Below are 20,146 nucleotides of genomic sequence, written 5' to 3' on the forward strand. Positions count from 1 at the left end.
CCTTGAAAAGTCATGAGCACAGTCACTTAGGATAGACACTGTGTTCTACCTGCACATTTTATACCACATGGTGAACCAATCAATGCAAATGTTTACTGGAAAATGCTTGTGAAACTGCACTGTGCAATACAGAATAAGTGTTTCACATAGCTCACAAACAGTGTTGTTTCCATTGATGACAATGCCAGACCTCACACTTTGAACAAGACATGACAACTCTTACAGGACTTCAACTGTAACTGGTTAGACCACACTCCATACAGCTCTCCCATCGGCCCTAGAGACTTCCATCTCTTTTTGCACCAGAAAATGTTACTTATTGGTCAAAAATTGATGATGAGCTCAAAGATGATGAGCTCAGAGAACATCTTACCACATGGTTGATAACAAAGGTAGCAACATCCTATGACAAATCTCTGTTGGTCCATTATGGACATGGGACATTGGCTGGTTAAGTAATTGTCAGTGTCAATGAAATTCACCAACAGCTGTGTAGCTTAAGATGTTATTTTATTTTATTTTATTTTATTTTGAAGGCTACCAGTTTCAGCATTTCATTATGCTATCTCCAGGCTTGAGGTGGTATAATGAAATGCTGAAACTGTTAGCCTTCAGAATAACATATCTTAAGTTACATGGCTGTTGATGAACGTTCACAAAAACATTGTGAAGAGGCATTAACTCATCTCCATTAACATAATAACCATAATTAAATAACAAAATATAAAAAGTGGCTGCAAAAATGAAACTTTTCTCAAGGAAATTTCTAAAATGAAAAATAATGTAAATAGATAGATAAGAAATCTACTCACCAAGCAGCTGTAGGGGAACACGCATACAAAATGATTTAACTTGCACAAGCTTTCAGAGCCAGAAGAAGGAGCCACTGGCTCTGAAAGCTTGTGAAAGTTAAATTCTTGTGTATGTGTGGTCCCCTACTCTCACTTGTTGAGTAGATTTCTTATCTATCCATTTACATTATAATATCAATAACTGATACTATAAGAAGTTAGCTATAAGTGTTACTTTCTCATGTTATATACCTTAAGATAAATTCAGAGCACAGTTATTCATTATTTGATGATTTAATAATGAAAATACATTTCTGAGTAATTTCAACTGCTATTATGTTGTAAATTGGAAGGAAATGGTTAGCAATATTCTTTGTAAACTTGATACAATACCGTCATATTTTCAGGTGCACATTCACTGCAGGGCAGAAGGATAAATGTTTTTGAAATTCCAGGTCTGTATATAAGTTTAGTAGCATAATTAATTGCACCAAAAATATCTCTGTTGCCATGTCCTAGGGGAAAAAATACAAAATTTCAATTGAAGGTGTCAATTCAGATACATAAGACAAATACTAGAATGAATAATTCACTCTGCATGAGAGTGTGCACTGACAAAATACTGTTCAAGATATCATGAAAATTTAACAGAAAGTTATAACTTTTAACAGACCATAATCACAATACTACAAAATTTACAGAAACTATTTTCGTATCAGCTAGTCTACTCGCTCTGAAAATGCCTGTTTACTGTTTCTAACTTTAAAAAATTCCAAGTACACATGTACAGTATTAGAAAAAATGCTCAGAACAAGAACACTTGGAAAGTTCTTGCAATATTGAGAGTCAGGCTAATTTCACTGAGACCTTTACACATAGTCTGATTAAAATACTAAAAATTACTGGTACATATGTAATATTATTGGTGCATATGTTCTTTTCACTTATTTTACTCAGAAAACTTTGAATATTTCATTGCCTGAATTTCTTAAACATTTTAGATGATGTTTAGTTCTCAGCATAGTTTTAGTGGTACATTCTAAAATGACCACTGTATAGAACATACTGTATAGAAGATATTACAGTCATTGGTACAGTATGACATTGTGAAATCTCGTGACAAAAGAAAAGGTTATAATTTAGAAATAATGCTAACTCCTTATCTGAAATAATTTTATCATTCTATCTATTTGGCCCTTTTCCAGTGCCTTCTTACCTGTAACAACATTGTTAAAGTAGTCAGCTATGTGCTCTGATGATGTGAAGATCTTGTTGTTCATGACAATGCTGCGTGGTGCGTCATAGACACCATCTCCTCCAAATACAATAAGAGAAAATCTGCAAAGCAAGATTATAGCAGTACACTTGGTGTATAATTCAGTACATTAACATATGTTACTAGCTCTTAACTGACAACTGAACATCATAATAAGAAAATCTAGCTAGTATTAAAAAAATTAACATTTTTAATAGCCATTGGGACATAAACAACACAAGAACTCATCAAGCAACTAGTGTAACAGCCATTGTGAAGAACAACTTGGAAGTCATGTCCATTTAAATAACAACACACTCTTTAAACAGCATATCTGATGTATCTCCACAACATATCAACAGAATGCAAGTATTTTATGAGCCATTTAGAGTTCATCTGTGACTTGGTGTAGTGCTGTCATGTTTTCTCACCATACAGAAAAAGACAACCACATATGATGTGTAGATCTTCCACAAGCCAGGTCCCTTTGGTATTCAGACATCGTATAGCTCCAACTAGAGACAGTTGTTTGTTTTCTGACATTACAGTGAGGTGGCTATATGTACATGTCGCAACCATGTAGGTGAGCAATGGCAATATCTTAAGTTACATAATGACAGCAATTGCAGCACCTGGATATGAAAAGGAGTGTCTCATTTTTGTGGTGGCCACACTGGTACTGTTTGGGAAGATGTGACAGAATGCTTATAACGTGACTGTCGAGAAGTGTATCTAGCAAACACTGCACGAAACTGATAAATGACTTACTGACTTGAGTCACCTTGTAAATATTTTGGGGACTGGATCATGGTATCTTTTAAGTGACTCAAGAAAAGCAAATTATTTTTGTATCAACAGCAAAGAGTGAGGAGGTTACATTCATCTGAGGCCCTGCCTGCTCATGCCTTCATCACAATCCAATCATTTTCAAGACAGGTGCCTCCACAGGTGGACTCAGTAAAGTCATTTCACACTATGTGGTCGACAGCTCCAAACAACATATAACCTAAATTTCAAATGTCACATCTTCGGCTGAGAAGGGGGGAAAAAAAATCTTAGCCATCAATGTGGGAACCACAAGTTTCATGATTCTTCAGTGTCCAATCTGAATGGCTCTATGTCACTGTTGAGCCTGAATGAAAATAGAGTGAATGGCACAATGAGTGTACTGCTGGTCATATTTTTAAAGCAATTACAAGTTCAGTATCATTTTTAGTGGCATTTTGGTGGCATTTTCTAGTGAAGTCCAACAATTGGACAATAAAACACATTCCAACTATAGTTATTTTCCTTTGTATATAAAGCTCACTGAGGCAAGTCCCAGGTGAAAGAGGCTGCAAAATGGCTATCAGTCAACCATAAAATTATGGTAATAGTTGGCCAGTCGCAGGAATGTGTTGGAACTTTGCCAGAATTTTACGTGGTTGACCATCTTTTTACTGCATTTGATATTGAATCCATGAACCCTTTCTTGGGTTTTTTACGCTGTTAAATTGACACTTTTTAATACATCAATGTAGTCACTTCAGGCTATGGCTGACAATTTCAGATCCACATTTCCACTAAACACAGTAAATGGCACATGTTATTACACTTTCAGACAGGGGCAATTCTAGAAGTTGGTAAGGGGGGTGGCTAATGGTGGGGGAAGGGAGGGGGGGGGGTGGAATATTGTCTAACAAAAGGAGAGTTGGGGGCCTCCACTGACAAACTGGTAAAATTTGGTGTTGCTTAAAGCAGTTTTTGATAACTGTTTTGGAGTTCAGAGTAAAAACATGTCCACAGAATGTGTGTGCCCAGGAAAATAATACGATTTGACCCAGATGTTCAGCGATCTCAAAGTTTTTGTCCGGGATCAGCAATTTAAGTGTTGGTAGGCATACCTGGCATATTTAGCTTTCTTGATTATTATTAAGTTGCACTCATACATTAATATACATCCAATGTATATTAATAAATAATAAGACGCCCATTTTAAGTTAACCCTTTGACTGATGCTGATATGTTAACTCGTCATGCCTCGCTGTTCCCCTGGCTCGCCTGACATGTATACATGTCGCCTTGGGTTTGCCCTACAGCGCTGAGGACGTGTTCAAGCATCCCATGCCACCAGCCTTCCCACCACTAGGGATGAGTTTAGGCACAAAGAGACAGAGCTTCCTGAGCGCTATGGACGTGTATACATGCAGAGCTGTCTTTCCAACCTGCTCTTCTAGTAGCTGTTCAGTGGTCTGACTGTTTAGTTCAAGAGTGCATATATCTTTGTTGCTGTACTCACTCTTTGCAGAATTTGACTTAGATTCCTGTAATTTTGTCAGCTTTCTTGTTTTCTATGTGAGAAATGTCATACCTCCATGGTTGCACAGATAAAGAAATCCTGGATATGCTCACTAAGAGTGACAGTGAGTGTGAATTATCTGAAGTTGCTAACAGTGATGAGTCTTCAACAGAAGATTGAAGTTGTAGTCCTCAGCCTTTTACATCAGAGGGGAGAGCAAGAAATACAGTCAGCAGTTCCTCTGAATCCGAGGAATCAGAAAGTGACGGTGAAATGGTTCTGAAAAGAGTGCACTTAAGTGATACATTTGACTGGAAAGAAACTGATTTCCATCCGTTAAACCATTACTTTGATGACTCGAGTGCAGGACAAAAATGCCAGTTAGATACTGACCCAAGCATTCTTTCATTTCTGTCTCAAGAACTGTTGCAATTTATTGCAGACGAAACAAATCGTTTTTACGTTTACACAAAAGAAAATACTACAGAATCTGTGAATTCTCGACCGTAAAAGTGGAAAGACACTGGATTTGTGGAAATGTATTGTTTTTATACTGTTTTCCTTCTAATGGAACAAGTTAAGATGTTAAAATTTAGTGATTATTGGTCCACAGATACACTTTTGAACACACCAGTTTTCAGCGTAATTATGTCCCGAGACCATTTTGGTCTACTTCCGAGAATGTCACACTTCAGTGATAACTCTGAAATTACTGGAGGCAACAGTCTATTTAAAATTAGGATGATTGTTGACAAAGTTTGTAAGACGTTTCGTAACTCATATCATCCACATCACAAGTTTTATATAGATGAAAGTCTCTTGCTGTTCAAAGGACGATTATCTTTTAAGGAATTTATTCCCACCAAGCAAAGTAGATTTGGAATAAAGACATTTGTACTGTGTGACTGTAAGAGTGGGTATGTCAACAGGAACCACTCCAATGTGTGACCCTGCACCTAACATAAGCAGCCGTTCCAACTCCAAATTAACTCTCTTGACAGAAGAGTTCAAATGAGGTTGGTCATGGTGCCCAAGAACAGATACAAGCTCAACACTAGTATGCTTCGATGCTGATGCAATCTTTACCAGGCCACACTCTATACTGTACCCAGGATCTCTGTCAATACTATTACCTGCCCCACCCACTATAACCATGGTGTCTTCCTTAGTGAAATCATTGCAAAGTGATCCTAAATCCTCTGTCACTTGCTAGAGACCAGCACTAGGTTTAAAAAAATTGGTGACCTGGTATTCTGATTCGAGTTCATCCTGCAAAAGTTGGCCAACACCTCTCCCATGGGAACTACCTAACAACAACACTTTCTTTCTCTTTATTGATTTCCCAACATTCTTACTTTTCAATTTGCTGTTGAAAGTTTGTTGTGCCCTGTCTACACCTGCAACTGTTTGAGGTTCACCAGCTTCTAACTGAAGCAACAGGTCAAATCTATTTCCACATTCACCCTGAAGCTGTAAGACAAAGTTCGAGGCCTGTTCCTCCTGTTGCCTGTTGCCACTTCCCACCTCTCTTTACCCTTCTCCCTCTTTAACCCGTCAAGATTTCCCCTGGCCTTGTCTAACTCAGCCTGAAGGGCGGAAATTTTCCCCTCTTGTTCGAGTATCTTCCTATCTCTACTACATATCCTAGAAAACCACTGATGAGTCTCATTTACTTCCCCTATTCCCACGCCACTACAGTCACCCACATGGAAAAAACTACAGCACCCGTCACACCAAAAGCCCTAACCTAACAATTCTATGGCAAGTCAAGCACTTTTCACTCATGATAAACATAATTGTTTATTAAGAATAAGTCAGTTAAATTACAGATAAACACGAAAATGTGGTTCCACAAATTTGGCCTATATGCAACTGTGTGTAAACAAAAACAACAGTGGAAAGTTTCTGAAACAACAACTTAAAATTTATGCTACTTTCTGGAAATGTGAGTTAAATAATGTAGAGGTATGCTACAGTTAAATTTCTGGAGAGAGCAAAGATCAACTAAACAAAATTATATAGATTTGCTACAGCAAAACATAAACAGAAAATACGAATGTACGATCTTTTTGCATTTTCTGCTATATTACATAAAGAAAAATGAAACCATTAATGGTATGCTTAAAAGGCACATTAATACACCTACTTTCCATGTAATCAATACTAAACTATATATTTTTATAATCTAAGAATGACTTATCTTTACGAGAACCCCCAAACTCGTGCTAGTCGCCTGGCTGCAGCATGTGTGTCCAAGAGTTATGTGATTTAAAAAAAAAATGTATTTAAGTGTAAACTTTACCTTTTTTATAAAAATCTGGAAACAAACTGTTGCACAACTACTCTGGTAATTGTAATACAGTTCTCTGATAATGGAATGTGGAGGACAACTATGAGTGATGATGTATGAAAAATTAGGTTAATTTGATTATGTTATTCATTAGTTGCAGGCATAAATGTAGAAAATCATATTTTTCCAGAGTGAATTTGGACATGCCATGGATATACAAAAATAAGATTGGGCCAGCTGGCTGTAAAAAATACTGCAAGACAAGCCTGCAGAAAGCTGTCAGTGATGTCAAGGCACGTAAATTATCACTCAGGAATGCGTCCAAAAAATATGGAATACCACCTAGTACACTTTCAAAGAAATTAAATAACAAAAATCCTTTGAAAATAGGTGGACAAACTGTTTTTAGCTTAGAAGAAGAGAAGACATTAATCAGTGGGTTATTTAAATGCACAGAATGGGGCCAACCATTAATGACAAGTTAGATAAGGAATATTGTAAAGAGCTATTTGGACCAAAGGGGAAGAGTGGAAAAGAGGTTTGAAGACAAGAGGCCTGGATATGAGTAGGTGAAAAATCTGCTTTCATCGCAATAATTTGAGTGTACATTTGAGTGAAACTGTAAAGAGAGCTGGAGTTAAAGTGAACAGAGATGTCATAGCAAGCTATTTCAAGAATTTGGAGGAGACTGTGAGAGGGGTTCTGCCTAGCCACACAGTCAACTATGATGGGACCAGTTTCTCTGATTATCCTGGTGCTGTCAGTGTGTTAGTCAAGAGGGGATGTAAACTTCCTCATAGAATCATAGACTCATCCAAAACAAGTACATCTGTAATGATGGCTTCTGCACGAGATCTTCTGCCACATTATGTAGTTTATAAGGCCACTCATCTGTATCCAACCTGGATGGAAGGTGGAATGAATTGTACAGCATACAACAGAAACCAGAGTGGATGGCTGGACCTCAGTACATTTGAAGATTGGTTTCAGACACTAGCTTTGCTGTCTCTTAAGATGGCTTGAGGGGGTCAAAGTTCTGATAAGAGAGAATCTCTCAAGCCACATTTCCTTGTTTGTAGTCTCCCAATGCGAGGAAAACAATATTACATTTTTGTTGCTCCCGCAAATGCAACACACATCTGCCAGCCTTGAGACATGGCATTCTTTCGCCTAATGAAGATGGCTTGGTGAAAAGCTTTGACTGATTGGAAGAAAGGCAATAGGGGTGTTCTTCCTAAAAGCGACTTCCCTAAGACATTGAATGTCACATTTCACTACAAGGGTGAGAAAACTGAAGACAATGCTTTTGCAGGATTTCGTGCTTTTGGTATTGTACCTTTCAATCCAGAAAAAGTTTTATCCCTCTTACCTGTCAGTAGTTTGGAAAATGAAACAGGCGACCCAACGCAGGTATGGTCTGACACCTTTGTGCAACACCTGAGAGATGTTCGTTATGGGTCTATTAATGCCCAACCCAAAGAAAGCCCATGATAGGAAACTGGAAGTTCTCCCTGGGAAAGGTGTCATGTCAATGACAGAAATTTCAGACAATATTAGAGTGGACAGCAAGGAAAAGGAAGCCGGTGATCCCAAAGTTCTGGAGCAAGAAACTGTAATATCTGAGACAACAACTGAAGAGGAATATGGACCTGGACCTTATGAGACAACTCCAATGACAATGGATAAAAAAGATTTTGTCTTTGTTGATCTTCCTGTTACAAAGACTACCCACTCAAAATTATATGTAGGAAGGATTGAGGCTATGGAGCTGCATGATGACTTTTAAGTTAATTTCATGAGGAAGAAAATCAGTGAGAAACAAGAATACTTCTTTTTTCCTGACATTGTAGACATGTGTGTGGTGTCAAAAGCACAAGTTGTGATGAAGGTGACAGGAACTGATTTCCAATGAGGAAGAATGATATTTAAAACTCTAGAAGTTATTGACATCATGTAATGTAAACTGTTGTATTATGTAATGAATGGTATGGTTTGTTTTTTGTAACATCAGTCTTATAAAAGCATTTGTAAACTCAGAGATTTAATGGTTAATAAAGCTGGATGGTAATATTAAAAATATTAATTGGCATTAATTAATATAAAGTTGAGGTAGTATAAATGCATTTTTCTTAGTAAAAGTCCTGGGGAGATTTGAAACACTATTCAGATTAATATTTGAATAACACATTGCTGTAGGAAGGATTAGAGATGCTGTATTTAAAATTTCAAAATTATAGTACAATATTTAGATATTAATTTTCAGTAAAACTTTCATTTTCCATCCCAGTTCACCCCAATTTACTGTATACCACCAACTGTGACTGCAGGTAAGCACAGACCATGTAACACCTACTGGAGTGTCTACTGTGCTCTGCATCTTGCACAGAAGAAGATCTCCTGCTTGCAACTCTGTGGTCAGCAGTAGTGTAGCTTGATACTTCTTTCTTTTATTGGCTTGTAGTGGCAATTACCATGTATTGTGTTTGCCTCTGACCCTAATAAATAATAATATACAGTGTTTTTTTAGGATTTTGTTTGTCAGTCCTGAGGTGTATCCAGCAAAATAATTTTGCTCCAGAGAATACCGCAGTGGTTTCGTACATGACATCAGGGATTGCATCATGCCATACTACCTGTATATAGCCACAATGATTATTGGCAGACAGTGGCACATTTGCTTGTAGTGTCTCAATTATTATAACTTCTTGTCTCAAGACCATCACCTACCCTAGAAACTCCTGTCTCAAAAATAACTTCTGCCACCTGTGTAGGCACTGGCTCTGATAACTACAGGTCAGGGTCAACTGACGAGACTCAGAAACTGAGTAAACTTTTCTACAATCTAAGAGCCCCTAAAACAACTATAAATATGTCCAGTTTGCCTCGTAGTGCCAGTTCATCTTACATGTTGCCTTAGTTTACATTTTTTCTCAGACAACAAACAGTACAAGCTACCTCCAGTCCAGGTAGATCCTGAGGACAACAGCGCAGCAAACCATAGCAAAAAAGTCAATGCAGGAATTATTTTGTCATCTTGCAGTAGATGGCCTTCCATCAGAAGTCCATAACACTATTTTCTTAGGTTATTACCACAATCATTTGATAAATATCAACTGTCACCTTTTTAAGCTCAGTTGTTTTCACCAGAGGTTGTGGCACCCCAGATTATGAGGATGTTGAAATTACTTCCAACCATACTCAACATGCTTGGGATAGCAGGAAAGTAGAGATCATCTGCTTACTTTCAGCTGAAAATGGTTATATATGTATATACAAAGGGGATAAAATTCTGAAAATAAAGATTCCTCCATTTACCCATCAGTTACCACTATTTTGCTAGCCACATCAAGCTTATTTTGGTTGAATGAGGGTTAGAAGTAGCTGCCCTAATTCTCTCTCTCTCTCTCTCTCCTCTCTCTCTCTCTCTCTCTCTCTCTCTCTCTCTCGACCATCACCCACGTATATTTACAGAAATCATAGCAAACTGTGTTCCAAATGCTCTTTGTGTGTCCCTACACTACTCAATGCCTGCAGCATGTACTGAATGTTCATCATATAAATTTTTTTACTCCACCAAGTAATTTTCATTATTGCTAAAGAAATTGTCTATCACTTATAGGTAATAGCACATCACTAGACATAGTCAAGATGGTGCGCACTGAAAAGTGCAGTGACAAAATGCTCATAAATAGGTGAAAGCTAAATGGTGCATCATATAAAAAGTGTCAGAAATGAGTTGTATGAGGAGTTCTATGTGTGAAGAGCAACATGTGGCTCCATGAAAGATATGCAAAAATATACCTAAAATTTATTTGTGAAGATATTCGCTGGCCATGCCTTAACTGTTTGCAGGATGGAAACATGAAACTAGCTTCCACAGTGAGTTTGTAGGAAGAAATTCTTAAAGTGCTTTGCAGAGGCACTGATGCTTTAAACACAGATTTATCAGTGCAGAAGCAAGAAAATTTTGACCTGAAGTGTGGGAAAAAATGTTTTTGCAAAACAGCTGAGTCAATAGACAAAAATAGCATAAAAATGGGTGGACTTATACAGTTAGCTCAAACAATGAGGCTGCTGCCCATAGGGAAGAAACTCATATGGGAGTCTCAAGAACCAAAAATAAATACAAGTGGACAAGTGTAACTTACAGTAAAAAGAATTCAAAATGTCTCAATAATGAAAAACAGAAGGAAAAAAATGAATTCCTTGTTATAGGTGATTCTCTGCTGAAAAACACGGTAGTGCTGAATTCCACAATAGACGTTCATCCAGGAATCAGGACCCACCCTTTGAAGAAACACTTTAGCAACATATAAAGCTCACAGGGTGGTTTAGCAGAGGCATCTTGGAAGAATTACAAAGGTGTCTTCATCCATGTATGTAACAAATTTTCTTAGAAGCAGCACTGAAGAGTAAACTGTAAGTGAAACAAGAAATTTAATTCCATCTGACTAAAACCCCTACAGAATGTCTAGAATCTTGGTGAGTGGTATTATCTACAGAAGATCAATCAGTCATAAATATTTTGGAGAATAAACCATGATTTAAATGAAAACTGTAACAATCTAGGAGATATGTTCATAAATCCCAATAAATTCTTAAGCAATAAATGTTTGGGTAAAGACAGTCTTCATTTAAATAGGTTAGAATCCAAAATTTTAGTAAAATGTTTGCTGATACATGTAAAATTCTGCAAAATAGAGGAAATTTAAAAGAACTGATGGGGATGAGAAACAGTGTTTGGCAATGAAAATGGCAGGACTGAAACAGTCCCAAAGAAAGAGTATGCTTGAGACCATAACTAGAAAAGAATGTCCCTACATAATGCACTATAAATGGACTAACATGTAAATGCTGACTTTTAAACCAAAGTCATAAAGTGGATGAATTATAAATTATTCCATCTGAATGTTGAAATATCAAAGTTATTTGCCTCAATGAACATTGGCTTGCATCTAAAAATATTAAACTTCTTAATAAAATTGAAAATTTTGAATTAGCTAACAGCTTTTGTAGATGAGAGAAATCACATGGAAACTCTTGTATACATACTCATTCTGATATAAAATATGAAATAATAAATGATTTAATCATCTGATTGAAGAGTGTATATTTGAAAGCTGCTGAACTGAGTTGAGGGACCTAAATGTCATAGTAGTTTCCAATTATAGAGTACCAGAGGAAGCTACAGTTAAAGCTTTTCTCGTGAAATTTCATTGCCTGCTTGAAGAACTCAGTAAAGAAAAAAGGAAATACATAGTAATAACTGCTGATTTAAACATTAATATCATTGTTGAAAGCAATGATGTGTCCAAATTCACTGACTCACTGACTTAATAAAAATCTTTAGCTTCAAAATAAAATTCATGCAACCCATTAGAGTAAATGCACAGTCAACTACCTATATTGATAATATTCTAACAAATTATGTATTTGAAGATGTTTATAAATTTTACATAGATTTAGGAATCACTGACCACTCTGCATTATTCACTGAACTACCAAAAATTAGGAAAGAAATTTCATATAACAAAAGGGATATGAGAAGAAACTTCAATGAAAAAAAAATGTATATCAGTTATATTTAGAAATAAGTTAAGAAAGGTTGAATGGCCGTACAACAGCTGTATTTCAAGTAATAGTAACATCTGACAATTTTTAAAGTTGCTTTCTTGAAATATTTAAAGAAACTTTTCAACTTAGAACCACATGCAACAAAACGACTAATAAACTTAAATGGAGAACTCAGGGTACAAAAATTTCTAGTGCTAGGAAGAGGAAACTCCACAATTAACTGAAATATAATAGAAACAGACATTTTACTGAGTATGTTTGTCATTGTAAAGCTATAACTAAAAAAAAAAAGTTGTGAAGGCAGCCAAACAAATGGCGAACAAGGAGTTCATTGTACAACATAAAAGTACAACAATAGCAGTATGGTCTGTTGTCAAATCATAGGTAGGTGTTAGAGTTAGTAATAATGAACTATCTAGGATTAAAGTAGATGATAGCTATATTGTAAACCTGGCTCAAATATCTGAGTGTTTAAATGAATTCTTCATAAATGTGGCAAAGTCAGATGTTGATGCAGATTAAAGAAAATCCCTTTGGACTCCACCAAGAAGCTGAGTATCTTACAGCTTTTAAAAAAGTCACAATAAAGCATGTGGAAAATGTTATACTACCATTACAAAATTAAAACTCTGCTGGGTGGGATGGGATACCACTAAAGTGATTAAAACATTGTGTAGCATAACAGCACCTCTCGAAACTAAAATATTCAACCAGTCTTTTGAACAGGGATGCTTTCCCAATGTTTTGAAGTATGCCAAAGTTGGACCTCTGTTCAAGAAAGTGTTGAGGGAAGACATGGGAAACTATGACCTCATTTCTATTCTTCCAGTCCTGACCAAAGTGTTAGCGAAAGTAGCTGCAAGTCAGATGAAAAATTTTCTTGTAATAAAGATATTATTATAAGTAACCAGCCTGGATTTAAACCAGGAAAAAACACTCTGGATACAGTGAATAATTTTATTGAAAAGATATGTAAATCACTGGGTCAAAGGAGTAAGTTGCAGGTATCTTCTGTGATCTCACAAAAGCAGTTGATTCCATCAACCATGACTTGCTTATCTACAAATTAAACATATACAGGATTAAGAACAATGCTCTAAACTGGCTAACATCATACTTGCACAACAAAAAACAAAGGATAACTATCATCTCAGATGCAGTGAATTATTATTCTCAATGGAGTACAGTATCACAAGGTGTGCCTCAAAGCTCCATTTTGGGGCCAATCCTGTTCCTATTCTACGTAAATGACTTACCCATAAATAAAAATTGCCCTTCAGTTCTGTTTCCAGATTATTGAAGATGACAATGCACAAAAAATTACGAGCTCCATCGTAATCACACTGGTTCTAGTTAAATGGGTTGAAACTTGGTCCATTTCAAAACCAAACACTCAAAATTCGTGGAACTCAAAATACAACATAACAATCAACTTATGAAAGAAGTTGATATGGTTAAATTCCTGGGACTAAATATGGACAAGAACTTAAGCTGGAATACACATATTGACTTCCTATCAAATAAAGTTACAAGTTTCACATTTGGAATGCAAATACTAACAAATTCCACTGACTAGAGTACATGCAAAAGTTTGAATCTGTCATTAGATATGGGATAATTTTCTGGGGAAATTGAAGCAGTGTATCTTGAATACTGGAACTGCAAAAGAAAATTTTTTGATATATGAGGGTCACTCCAAAAGAAATGCAAACTATTTTTTATTAAATCCATCTTTTATTCTACATGTTTGAAAGTTTTACAGTGTGTAAATACATCCTTTAGGAACAATATTTTCATTTCTCCACATAATTTCCATCCCTCTCAACTGCCTTACACCATCTTGCAACCAGCACCTGTATACCCACACGGTTGGAGCCACTGTTTGGCAGCGAACACAAGGGAGCCAACACTTTCAGTATTCTGCAAACACTTCCTTCCCCTATCCTAATGTAGTGTGACAATTCATTCACTGTGATGCGTCTGTCAGCAGTCACCAATTCGATAACTCTCTGCACATTGTGTGGAGTGTGTGCAGTACAAGGCCTGCCACTGCGAGGAGAATCCTCAATATTGCCATACCCGCTTTCACCATGTAACCTGCTTGCCCACCAACTAACTGTACTGCGATTGACAGCAGCATCTCCATACACCTTTTTCAACCTCTTGTGGATGTTTCCCACTGTCTCGTTTTCACAGCACAGGAATTCTATGACTGCATGTTGCTTCTGATGAACGTCAAGATGGCTGCTACAATCTTGAAGACATGCTGTCACGGTGCCACTCACGGGAACAGTTTGAACTAAGTTTTAAAACAAGCGTGAAGGATGTATCTACACACTGCAAAACTTTCACACATGCAGAATGAAAACTGTATTTTTACAAAAATAGTGTGCATTTCTTTTGGAGTGACACTCGTATCTGTACTCCACAGCAAACAGGGTCTTGTTGCCCATTAGTTTGGACATTACAAATCCTAACTGTTCCCTCAATATACATTTATGAAAATATAATCTTCTTACACAGCAGTCAAATATTATTTGAGGAGAATCATTTCAACCACACATAGAACATAAGAAATAAAAATAATTTTAAACTACTCACACATCTGTTGAAATTATATGCATGGAGCCCACAGTATATGGTGATGACAATATACAGGGCAATTATAATTAGAGTTAAACTTTCAAAATGCTGTAGAAATAAGAACATGGGTCAGAATGATGTCAAATTGCAAAGAAATATTATCGGATAAGGGAGAAAAATGTATCGCAGAAGAAAAAAAATAGTGAGAAAATTGATCAATAGATGGAGCCATATGTGTGAGAATACGTAAATGAAAACACCTGTCATGTGCATGACCCATTGAAGTTGGTATAAAGATACTGGGTTCATGGCTTTTCCTCCTTTCGCATCTGTGACATTCACCATGACTGTCTCGATGCAGGATTGTGTTCTGCTTGTAAAGCCGTATTACAAGAAAGATGACTGTGCACATGTCGCTCTTCAGAAGTTCCAGACACTGATCATTCATTGTCATCAATCACAACATCTTGCTTAAGAAACTTGAAGCTGAAGGTATTAGGGGCCCAGCCTATGAATGGATCAAATTTTATCTCCAAAATAGAGAGCAAATAGTTGAGTTTGCTATCCAAGAAGGGAACAAGATAAAGTCCTACTGCTCAAAAAAGCAGAACATTAAGTACAGTGTACCACAAGGCTCCATTCTAGCACCAATTCTGTTTCTACTCTTTGCAAATGACTTGGAACTGACCAATTCACACCATAATTACATAAAATTTGCAGATGACACAAGTGTGATAATAAAAGGAGGGGCCAGAATGCACGAGATTAAAAAGTGTACCACACATATTTTAACAATTTAGTAATAAACATAGAAAAAACAGTTACAATGCACTTACACACTGTGTAAAATAAATGTCCACTAACATCAGATATAGAGATGTTTACCAGAACCCTTGAAAATGTAAGCCCTACAAAATTTCTTGGCATATGAATCCAAAAAGATCTAAGATGGATCCAACATGAAAAATGCATTACAAATAAATTGAATACCATGTGTTATACTGTCAAAATTCTTTCTGGTTGTACCGTGAAAGAAACACTAAAAAATGTATACCTTGCCCAGGTAGAATCTCTACTGTAATGTGAAATAATCTTTTGGGGAAATGCATCTGCCAGCAAAAGTTGTTTTATATGCCAAAAGAGAATTTTAAGAGCAATAGAAAATGCTACCACAAGAAGCTCACACGAAACTTTATTTAAGGAACTTCACATCCTTCCACAACCATGTCTAAATATCTTACAATAATAATATTGTTTAGGAAATAGGAACAGTCTTTTATCGACTAACCAGAGTATCCATCTGTGCAACACATGGAGAAAGCAGTATGTTCAACATGCATACACAACACTAAAACAGAATGGACTACTGCAAACAGGGAGCAGACTCTACGATAAGCTACCTTATAACATTACAAAAATAAAAAGACACCTCAAAATTTAAAACTGCTGTCCATAAATATTTATTGCAAAGTTTTGTTATAGTATGGATGAATATTTTGAAACATAAAAATTTGTTTTGTCCATGTTCTGTACTTTGTATGTAAACCCAAACACCTTAATGCGGAAGTGTGTCATCTTTACTGTTTTACTATAGTAATGGATTTTTATTTCCATGTTACTTGCTTATAGTTTCTTTCCCTTAATAATGTGAACTTATTTAGAAATAGTGTGCAATTCTGAATTTTTCACAAGCTATCCACCTATACACTTTTCTGTCCTTGGGATTACACATATATTATGTGAACATTTGTATCATCATAAGATCACTGTAATAATCATTTTACCCATGTATCATCTCATCTCCATTTTTAACTTGTCCTATATCATCACATGATTCTCTGCACACATTGTATGATCAACAGGATAAATAAAATTACAGTTACAACTGAAGTAATAATAAGTACTGGGTGAAGCTTGTGTAACATTGACATATTTTTGTGGCAGCAAGATTATTTTGATTGTAAAATGTAGCCTCTGACAGACCATAAATATCTTTGAGTTTGTAACTTATGTTTGTCAAATCTAGCTCATTCTTTAGCATCATTATATGCATATCTTCTACTGAGGACCAATGTTTCCACATTTTCTTTGGCTTTCAATTTAACAATTTTTTCTCAATAACAAAGAAACATATTATACAGGTAAGTATATGTTAATTTACATTACTGATAACAAAAATCAATAAACACAGCTTTAAAAATAAATATGTGGCTACAGTGTTAAAATAGAGACTATTTACTTCTTTTTACCTGTTTGATACAAATCCATTATCAGTTAATTCTTTTGACAATGCGGATATCAACAAATCTATATTTCGATTTTCCCTGATATTTTTATTACATTCTGAAGCTTCAACAATAAAGACTATATCTGTGGAATGGGGAATAGAGGTTCCATTCAGCTGTAGAAAATCTCCTTCCACAAGATTTGTCCCATTTGGTAAGACACACCTGGACAAAGAATGATTCAATTAATTCATTAATAATAATAGTCTCCAAAGATTTCAAAAAGTTTTGACATCTTCAGAAGCTTGGATGTAAAATAAGAGTACCAAGAACACTTTCTGAAAGTTTCATAAGATTAGATTTTAAATCTGAGGTACATGAATGGAAATAAGTTTCAAAACGTATTAAATGTTGAAACTGAGACAATAAATACTGTCATGAGATCAGTAAGTTTTACAAAAATTGGAAAAAAATAATTTAAAATTTTCGCACATATTCCATACAGCTTGCTTTACATGTTCAACAGGAACATAATGTAGTTGTTTTTGATATTTAATGAATACACACACATTTGAAAAATAAATATATTAATTACATGTGTAATACAATTATATATTCAATTTAAAACAGTGAGATAATAAGTACAGTGTCATTGCCAAATACAACTTGAAAATCATCCACAAGTCTTGAGGGATTTCTAAAGTTCAGTGAAGCTGACTGCCAGTTACAAAGGCATGGTTGTCTGTTATTGACATTCTCATTTATTACAAATGAGAATGCAGCATGAAATGCGTATTCAAATTGTCATGTTGCACTAAATCTAATCTAGAGGAACTGCAGTGGGTTGAAGCAAAGTTTTCCCAAAATATGACACATAATCATAAACTTCTGGGATCCCATATTCAGTATTGAGAAATGAAACAGACAAGATGGAAAGCTGTCAAAAAATAGAAAAATTATCAAAAAGAGCAACAGAATAAGAAAGAAAAGTAATGCAGGAAGATAACACAAAGGACAGAATGGAATGGGCAAAGTTCATAATATAAGGCTGAAAACAGACATTCATACCAAAACTGGGAATGTGTGCTGAAGCCTTAATTAGGTTTGAGAATGAGGAATCATCGTAAGCAAAGACAAGCTGTTGCAACAGAAAAGAGAAAGAAGAAGGAAACAAGGAGAAATTCAACAGATAACCAACTTCATATTCATTTGCTAACCTGTTCAGTTTCTTGTCTTGTCAAAACTCTCAGTTCATATTAGGATTATAAATGTCTGGATGTTGCCCCCTATTCCATGAATTCCAGTGCTTGCATGCAGTGTCTCTTCTAATGTATCTCTATGTTGATTCCTAATCTGACAGGCTTGCCCCTCCTTCAATAGCCTTGACCACCTTTGGGCCTTGAGACTTCTTTCAATTTACATTTGGCTTCTAAGTAAGGAAACTTTGTCATAAAAATCTCACACTGAATGTTGACCTTCTGGCATTGGTGTCAAGTGAATTATCATATTACCTACTTTTCATATTCTTGTCATTTTAACTGCATACTTCAGTTTATTTAGAAATGAACATGACATATCATCAATGGACGCAGAAAGAGAATTGTGTTTTCTTCAAATAACAGCTGTCAGTAGCACAGTTCCAGAGTACTGAAAGACTTAGATGCAAGTAAGGGTATTGTTTCATTTCAACAAGAACAAAGACTATGATAGATGTAACTGAGTTAGTTGTTTATCTGGTGGAATGTGTTGAAATATGAGAGAAACCATTAGGAAATTTAGTAACTCTGAATGCTTTGTTTGTCATTTCACATTCACAGCTTCATAGCAGAATTCAGCTGAAAGGTACCATACAATAAGTAAGCTGAAAAATATAATGTCAGACAAGAAAAACAAAGGCTATAATGAAATTAGTTATACATGAGCTACAGGTGCTTTGCAATATTTGATATTTGCAATGAATATAAAAACACAGTAAAAATACAGTATCAATCAATTTAAGACCTGGAAGCTGCTTAACAAGCTTCAATAACACATCATGAGACATAATGCAGAAATCAGTTATCAGCTTCGAAAGCTATATTTGAACAGATATTGCTTTCTTTATTAGAGCACCCAGCAGTAGGATATGACTAAATAGAGAAGGATTGGTAGATCATTCTCAGTATTTACAAGCCGTAGTCTATATAAGGAGTGAAATGTAGTTTCAAGAATGATAAACAATGCTCAAAAAGAATAGTGTACACCTAAGTGACCAAGTAACCAGAATGAGTCTATGTACTGTAGTGAAATCTCTGTATAGGGTTCATCAGGATAATTAATTGTGTCCTCTGCACAATAATCTACAGGCATTATGATACTAAGTCTATGAACAATAATTTTCTTAGCTTTAGTATGACAGCACTTAGTTTACTAAATACCATCTAAGACATATAGAGTCTAAAGATGGCCAATGTACTGCTGAAGCCAGTAATGACTCTTTAGAATCTGCAGAAGGTGTGACACTGCTGCTACTCAACATGGTTACCATGGATACTACACAGGCTGATGGTGATTTGGTAACAAATGGGGAACAGAACCCTGTCGTGGAATGAACTTTCAATGTGAACTGAACCATGGGACATGGAGAACCTGGACCCTTTTAGATACACAAACAACGATATACTCAGCATGTTGCTGGCACAGGTGGCTAATGACTGAACACCTGAAAACTTTAGGTATGAATCACAAGGCTAAGTCATGGCAGTTTAACTCTGCAGGAGCACTGGCATGCTCTGGTTACTGCTGATTCCAAGTAAACAGGTCTACCTATTGACACAAAGTGTGTGCCCTCCGTGTTAGACTTTTGAACTACTCCACTGTTCTACAAATGCCAGCTCATCTGCCTTCATCTGCGACATCCAATGGCAGGCATACTAAATCTCTCCCCCAGAGAAGGCAATGTAAGGCTGAAAATTGCTAGGCCTGGGCCACAACCTCAGATGTAAAGACGGAGAATCTGGCAATGGGCTGACCACTAAAGGAAGCAACACCAATGCTGCCGGCTCCACTGGAGGGGTGAAAGGACATGGAGGCAGAGGGTGGCAGTAGGGACAATACCACCTCCATCAATGAAAGGGGTGAGGAAGCAGAAGGGAAGGAGCAGGGGGAGGG

General features: G+C 36.2%; 1 protein-coding gene across 1 annotated transcript in view; it reads right to left on the reverse strand.

Annotated features, from left to right (window-relative positions):
* Window positions 1-20,146, reverse strand: part of LOC124722172 — an 830,020-nt gene that overhangs the window by 26,073 nt on the left and 783,801 nt on the right. The window contains exons 69-71 of the mRNA XM_047247373.1: window positions 17,021-17,221; window positions 2,008-2,129; window positions 1,185-1,306 (exon numbers count right to left, since the gene is read on the reverse strand). Coding sequence (XP_047103329.1) covers window positions 1,185-1,306; window positions 2,008-2,129; window positions 17,021-17,221 — 445 coding nt within the window. The remainder of the gene's footprint in view (window positions 1-1,184; window positions 1,307-2,007; window positions 2,130-17,020; window positions 17,222-20,146) is intronic.

This window comes from Schistocerca piceifrons, chromosome X (assembly GCF_021461385.2).
Source record: "Schistocerca piceifrons isolate TAMUIC-IGC-003096 chromosome X, iqSchPice1.1, whole genome shotgun sequence".
Lineage (NCBI taxonomy): Eukaryota > Metazoa > Arthropoda > Insecta > Orthoptera > Acrididae > Schistocerca > Schistocerca piceifrons.